Source organism: Pinus tabuliformis, chromosome 8 (assembly GCF_031772625.1).
Source record: "Pinus tabuliformis cultivar Carrire ecotype Pingquan chromosome 8, CPIR1, whole genome shotgun sequence".
In the NCBI taxonomy this organism is placed as follows: Eukaryota; Viridiplantae; Streptophyta; class Pinopsida; order Pinales; family Pinaceae; genus Pinus; species Pinus tabuliformis.
This window is the reverse complement of record NC_142294.1, coordinates 1,440,785,007-1,440,792,983: the sequence shown is the minus strand read 5'-3', so window position 1 is coordinate 1,440,792,983 and position 7,977 is coordinate 1,440,785,007. Positions and strand designations below refer to the sequence as shown.

General features: G+C 41.7%; 1 protein-coding gene across 1 annotated transcript; it reads left to right on the top strand.

Moving 5' to 3' along the window:
* The first annotated feature begins 3,176 nt into the window (after positions 1-3,176).
* On the top strand, positions 3,177-3,659 carry LOC149241114 (uncharacterized). Its single transcript, XM_089370435.1, has one exon. It carries the CDS (start codon positions 3,177-3,179, stop codon positions 3,657-3,659), a length of 483 nt encoding a protein of 160 aa, XP_089226561.1.
* Positions 3,660-7,977: the final 4,318 nt, after the last annotated feature.

The following is a 7,977-nucleotide window of genomic DNA, read 5'->3' as shown; positions in this document are numbered from 1 at the left end:
AGAAACCAACCAATTCTCTAAACTAGTGTCTAGAAATACAAGTACTCTCCTGCCAAATGATTCTTAAACTGGTGATGTAATGCTTAATAAACAAGGGTCAAGAATTGGCCCAGAAAAATAGGAAAACAATGGGTACACTCTTCTCACACTTGTAGAGTTTATGCAATGGTACCTTATCACCAAAGGAGGCACATCTTCAGAGAAGCAGAGTATTCATTGTTGGCTTTGGTACTACTCAAGTTGTGCATTCTATTACGCCTGCTTTAACTAGGGGTACGTATGGTGAATATTTTCACTTGCATTTGGTGAACAAGGCTAGATACGAACATGTAGCCTTACCCTTACTCAGGGAAACAAATCATGTTCAATTGTAGCATTACATGATCAACATATTTACTTGTCTCTTATAAGGAGATCAGGATCCGAATATCTTCATTATTGGTATGTACGTCTTGATTAAATATTTTTATATTTAAAGTACAAAGCACACTAGGATCTGAATATCTTCATTCTTACCGTGTACCTCTTGATTAAATATTTTGAGATTTATAGCGGGAACATGAGGTCATCATTTTTTTACAACATTATACAAATTGTTAAGGGAAGTATGAAAAGGGTGATTTATGCAACTCATGTGGTTGTTATTTCCAAGAATCTCGGACTAGTAATTGAGTACATTCCAGAATTATTTGAGCAATAGTAGAAAAAGTTTGAATTTGACAAAATTTGCAGGTTGTTGGCCAGCCAACAATGTGATCTTCCTTCATCAAGTACAAATAGTGTTTTTGCATAGCTTGTGGTCTTGATGGGTGAGCTAATATGTGATGTTTGTGATTGAAGAAATTCAAAGTGGTTGTTGGTACCAAGTTCTTTGTTTGGAAACTAGAGAGGAATGACCAAAAATTTGGATCCAGATGACAATTAATACAAGGACATCCTAATTAGCCAATTCATTTGTGTCCATAATTCTAAATGGGAGGTTCTTCATTATGAAATAAAACATCAAGGTTGAGAATGGCACCAAGCCGTCACAGAATTGACATGTTGGCAAGAATAACAACCATTTGAATTAGTTTTGGGTAGTGAGAAAAAGAATTGAGTGGCTTTGCCATTTGTGTGGCTAGCATGAAAGCTACTAAACATGCCTTGTTTCATGTGGGTTGGAAATTAAGTTATGTGGAAGAAGGGAATTCCTTTTTTCCAAATGTACTACCCATAGGCAATATTATATATGAAGCAGACCTTATTGGTTCTCAGTAATCCAAGGAAGGTAAGGCAAGGTGATAATAGGACAATAGAGGAGAAAATTGAAGCAACAAATAGGAGGTGGTAGGAAGGTAATGGAGGAAAAAATAGCATAGGCTTTGCAACAATATGAAATGGCCCTAGCATACAAACAAACAAACAAACAAATTTTTCCCTCTCCAAGAAATTTTCATTCAAAATAGAGCTATGTGCCAAAGCATGGGAGAAGGTCTTGGACGAATGGAACATGAGAGGTACATGCTTCCCTCTCAACCACAAAGAAGAGTAAGAAGAAGATTGTAGTGAGGTTGAGGGATGAACCCAACTGTCTTAGGGAAATGTATGAGGACATTTTGCAGAAAGGAAAGATTGACAAAGAGGATTTCCATGGACATGATTTGGTAGAGGCTGCGTGATGCATGCTTGAGCCAAGTTGCGAGGAGATATTTCATACCATGCTTAGCTGCAAGTTTATGCCAATATATTTTTTCTTTAGATTTCACGGTAGGCTAGATATGTCTTAGACTTTTGCTTGGTTCATATAATATGTTTCTTGACTATTCCTCCATAGGAAGTTGACAGAGTTTTGGAAGATGATAGATGACTATAACAACTCTGCTTTTCTAAAGATAATTGTTATATCTTTGTAGAATATGACATATTGTGTAGTTGGTGTATTACCCAAATTATGGATTGTATTGTTCTATGTATATTGATTTATTTATAAGTGTGCTTCGGGAGACATAGATTTTTGAGTTTTCACAGTAGTCACTTATTTGTTAGCCATTGATCTTTTATTTGTTGTTTTCTTAATAAGAGAAAAAAAGCAAGTTTTGTAACTGATATTCTTTGTGCTTCCTAACCTAGATAACTATAATTGTCCCAATATATCACTTGTGTGCTCTAAGAATTTTCTAAAGGGCTAGATTCAAATTTTAAAGGGTTTTGTGCAACTAGAACAAGGGCATTACAAGAAAACAAACAGATTTTGATGGTGAATTGACTGGAAGGAGAGACAAGTGCATCTCTATTCTTACTTCAGTAGAGAGTTGAAGCATTGTCTCACCTGATCTTTCATAATCATCAGACGACCCTATCCCAGAGATTTGACACTGTCATATTTCTTTCAATGCTACAGACCAAGGATTTTCTTGACATTTTGAATCTCATCATTTTCTATGATCTGTTTATTGGTAGATTTCATTACATTCAACAACTTGCCTCTGACTGGGAACACACAATTGTGGTTTCAACCAACAACATCCAACCCTGCCATATGAACCATTAAGACAACCAAAACTTACACTCGAAATGAAAATGAAACTCTGTGACAATATTTAGAACTACCTCATTGCATGTTAGTCTTGCTTTAACATAAGGTGAATGCACTTACACACATTAACATAGTTCTAGTCCATATAAAATTTATGACATCACAGAGGGGTCAATGACAACAATCCTACTAGGGATTTTTTGCACCTTTTGGGGCAATTACTAATTATTTTTATTACTAACACAACCACATTAAAAATATTATGTGATTGATATAAGCCAAAGGCTTCATTTGTAAAATTGATAAATATAGACTGATCATTCAAAGCTCTCGGTCTGCAACGCTCACTCCTGCAACTAAAACCCTAGACGCAACACTCCATGGACACCCTCCGGGGGGGGATCGACCCCCCAGCCTTCGGCCCTTCGTATTCAACAACCTCCCTCCTGAGCCTGCCTTCACCTCATCAGCCTCCCGATCCAGGGACAGAGGCAAAGCTCCAGTGGCAAACTATACCTCGAAAGCCAATGGATCTACGACTGAGAGAAGCGTCCCTAGCCAAAGCGGAACAACAGGATCATCCGCCTGCAAACCGATATGGAAGGAAACACCCTGATTAATCATCGAAGACCCATGGATCGAAGAATACAGAGATCACATGTGCAAACATGCCCTAATCTCTCGCTTCATAGGAGTGAGACTCAATGAAAAAGCTCTCTGCTGGTTGATAAACCTGAAATGGAAGCCCAAAGGGAACTATGAACTACAGTTAGGAGCAAGGAATTTTTTCACGGTCATCTTCACCCACAGGGAAGACAGAGATCACACTTTCGAAGGAGGCCCATACTTCTACAACTCGAAAGGACTCTACATAACGTACTGGAAGCCCAACTTTGTTCCAAAGCAGGAAGATTTCACAAAAGTTCCAGATTGGCTCAGACTCTACTCCTTGTCGGTGGATTACTGGAATAACCAGATCCTGGAAGCCATCGAGAACAAGCTGGGCGTCTTCATCAAAACTTCAGATCTCACATCTCAAGGTAAATACACTACCTATGCCAGAATCTGTGTTTATATGGATGTCTCGGGACCTCTCCCAGGTCATATTTCTCTAATCCACAAAGGAATTCATCGAAAGTAGTCTATTGACTATGAAAATATCCCTTTTAGATGCAGGAAATGCCGACAACATGGACATCTTAGTCATGGGTGCCCCCTAAATCAACCCCCAACTCAACCCCAAGTAGACAAGGCTAACAACCTATCCCCAGATTACATCCCTCTTGCCAAGGAAAGCGAAAACCAGAGAGGGAAAAATCCTCTGAAACACCCCTCCAACCCAATCCCCACCTAACAAAATAGCTTTGAAGTTCTATGCAATCTTGATCCATTCGAAAACCCTCTGGAATCCCACGCCCCCCCTGACTCAAGATCCACCCAGGCAGTCTCAACCATCTAACCCTTTAATCATCTCCATCCCAAGCACGGACCATCCCCAAACCGAGAAACAACCTCAAATCCCATAGCCCAACTCCGACCACAGTGATACAAGCCTCGATCCTCTGCATACCCCTCCCTGCACAGAAACTCATCCAAATCGGATGCCCTCAACTGCTCCTATCAATCCCCTGGAAGAAATCCTGGGTGACCTGGATCTCCAGGAGGTCACCGAGCAATGGTCCAAACAGGGAGTGAATGCCATTCCCCAGGAACACTTGGAGAAAATCGAAATGGCATACTTGCAGTTAGAATATCTTAATCAGAATGCATCCAAAAAGCAATGGGGAGATAGCAGCCAAATAGGCATCCAAGCCAACCTAGACCTAGACCAATACAAGCCGAAAGGTCAAGGAAGAAAATGGGGGAGAAAATCGACAAAGAAACAAATACAAGAACTCGGCAGGCACCTAATCAATGAAGGAAAAATGAGGGCTCTAGTCCTATCCACATCGAAGATTTCTCAATGAAGATAACAACATGGAATATCAGAGGGCTAAATGGCACCTCCAAAAGATGAATCCTCAAAAATCGTCTTTTCACGCAATCTCCAGACCTTGTCTTACTACAAGAATCCAAATGCTCAGCCAACGACATAGAAACGCTCAAGAAACTATTTGCAAAAGGCTTTCAATGCACAAGCACATAAGCCATTGGGCAAGCAGGAGGGCTCCTAATGTTTTGGAACAAAAACAAGCTTTCTATGCAGAATGCTCTGTCCACTAAGCATTTGCTATCAGTCATCTTCAACATGCCAGACTCACAACAAATGATATGCATCACAAATGTGTATGGACCTCAACAAATTCAGGAGAAGTTCAAGATGATGGAAGACTTGAACGAAATCAGACAACACCATGGTGCCAACCACTAGATCCTAGGTGGTGATTTCAACATCATAACCAACCTAGCGGAGAAGAAAGGAGGCCTAAGAAGATTGGATAAAGATGCGGAAGCTTTCAGTACCTCCATAGCAACATCTAAACTCATTGATGTTCCCACAGTCAATGGTCTACACACATGGAATAATAAGCAAGGGGGAAATAGATAGGTTGCATCAAGGCTTGACAGGTTCCTCATATCGGAATCCATCATGCTCCAGAATCTAGACATGGAAGCCAAAATTCTGCCCATTGGGGGATCAGATCACTGGAAAGTACAACTGCACTTCACCAATATGATCAAGCCCCAAAATCGGCCTTTCAGGTTCGAAAGCTTCTGGATAGATCACCCAACCTTCATGCAAAATATACAAAGTTGGTGGACCCAAACCTCTGTAAAGAGCAACAACATTATGTACATATTTCAACAAAAGCTCAAGATCATTAAGACCAAGCTCAAATTATTGAACAAGAACACATTTGGTAACAATTTTCAAGCCAAAAAAGAGCTTGAGGAAAAAATGGTGGCCCTCCAACAATCAATGATCAAGGACAGGCCTAACGAGGATAGGTTAGCTCAGGAATCAAACCTCCAAAAGTAATGGGAAGACGGGCTAAGACAAGAAGAGTTGTTATGGAAACAAAAATAAGGGTGCAGTGGCTAAAGCATGGGGAACGAAACAAAAGCTTCTTCCATAAATCAACCATTCAGCACAGAGCCAACAACCGTATTCTATCCCTCAAAAAAGATGATGGTGCTAAGGCCTCAACTAGAGAGCAAATAGGATCCGAACTAAATTCATACTTTAGGTCATTGCTCTCTGAGCCCAATCAAGATAGAACACAAGCTATCAACAAAATCATTAGTGTTATTCCCCCTTAGTAACGGAGGAGCAAAGCTCCCTTCTCTTAAGAGAGTTCACTGAGCAGGAGATTGAAGAAGTCGTCTTCACCATGGCCTCTGACAAAGCCCCTGGACCAGACGGCTTTACAATTGAATTCTTCAAAGCTTGCTGGCACATCATCAAAGCAAACCTTTTCAATCTAATAAAGAACTTCCACAGAACCAAGAGAGTGCTGTCGGCCATCAATGCTACCTTCCTCACCCTCATCCCCAAATCTGATCATGCTGACTCCCCCGACAAATTCAGACCTATAGCCCTTTGCAACGTCATCTATAAAATCCTCTCAAAATTGATGGCCAACAGACTTAAACCCATCCTTCCCTCAATCATTTCTCATGAACAATCTGGATATGTTGAGGGAAGATAGATAACTGACAACATCATTCTTAAGTAGGAGGTGCTGCATTCTATCAAAACTCAAAAGATCCCGGGCATGCTCATTCAACTTGACCTCTCCAAGGCCTTTGACAAAATCAGCTGGACATACATCAGAGAAATCCTCCAGGCTTTCGGCTTCAGTCAGATTTGGATAAAATGGATAATGGAAATGGTCTCAAGAGCATTCTTCTCAATCATGCTGAACGGAGGCCCCTTACAACCATTCCTCCCATCCAGAGGCATACGGCAAGGAGATCCTTTGTCACCTTTTCTCTTTGTCATCATGGCAGAGGGCCTCGGAAGATCTCTATCCCAAGCGGTCCAAACGAATCAGCTCAAAGGCATCAAAGTTGTGCATCAAGGACCCACAGTAACGCATCAGCAATTTGTCGATGACACAATGCTTATGGGAACCCCCACAGTAAAGGAAGCTCGAACCTTCAACAAGGTGCTAAGTACTTTCACGAAAGCCTCAGGTATGGAGATCAATCTAACAAAATCCAAATTATTTTTCTTCAACACTTCTATTCCTGTGCAGAGAAATCTCAGCAAAATTCTCAAGATTCAGAGGAACTCCCTTCCAACCAAATATCTCGGCATCCCACTTTCCGAATACCCCCCCAAAGCTGCAAATTAGGAAGATCTCATCAACAAAATGAAGGCCAGATTAAGTAGTTGGACTCATCGAGCCCTAAACATGGCCAGCAGACTGGTACTGGTCAAATCAGTTCTTCAAACAATGCCGACCTACATGCTCTCAGCCCTTGCGGCACCCAAATCAGTCTACAAATCCATTTAGAACATCCATCAGTCCTTCCTCTGGAATGGAGATTCAAAGAAGCGCAAATGGGCCCTCCTCAAGTGGACAGACATATGCAAACCAAAGCTAGAAGGAGGACTAGGCCTAAGAGATCCTGAAACCCTAAGCAAGGCTATTGCAGCAAAAATCTGGTGGAGATGGGTGGAGAATCCTAATTCCCTATGGGGCACCTTGTGGAAAGAAAAGTACACAAATCAAATACAGGACAAAGACCTCAGTAGGCTCACTGGCAGCACTCAAGGCTCTCCCCTCTGGAACAAAGTATGGGAGAACCGACACATTGTTCAGCAGCACTGCATCTGGGAAGTGCACCAAGGAAACACTGCCCTCTTTTGGGAGGATGCTTGGCAGCAACTCCCTCCTCTGGACCACCTAGATTGGACTACACTCAAAAATGAAATGCAAGAGGTAGGGCTAAAAAAGGTAGCAGATTATTGGCAACCCCAAACAGTGACCACCACTTGGAAAAAATGGCTAACCAAAGATCAATGGCCAACTCAAGACCACAATGGAAATATAGAACAACTCTTACAACAACTAGAACAGCGCAGGATCCTCACCTCAACCAGAGAAGACATCCTGCGATGGGGAAACAATTCTAAAGGAACTTTCAATCTAAAAGAAGCCTACAGAATCATCGCTACTTCACCTGACTGGCAACCGGACCCCAGATGGAACACCCTCTGGACCAGAGGCACTTGGCCCAAAATAACCCTATTCTCTTGGCTGGTCATGCACAACAGAGTGCTTACTTGGAACAATCTACAGCGACGAGGTTTCATCAGACCCTCTCAATGCGCCCTCTGTGAGAATGATAATGAAATGCTCAACCACATCTTCAACACATGCCCCACTGCCTGCGCGCTATGGGATGATATAGCTTTTGTCTTCAAGAAAACTGACAGAAACAGAGACACGATTTGCCTTACCTTGAGCAATTGGCGATCCTCCATGTCCACCAATAATCTGATCAACAGG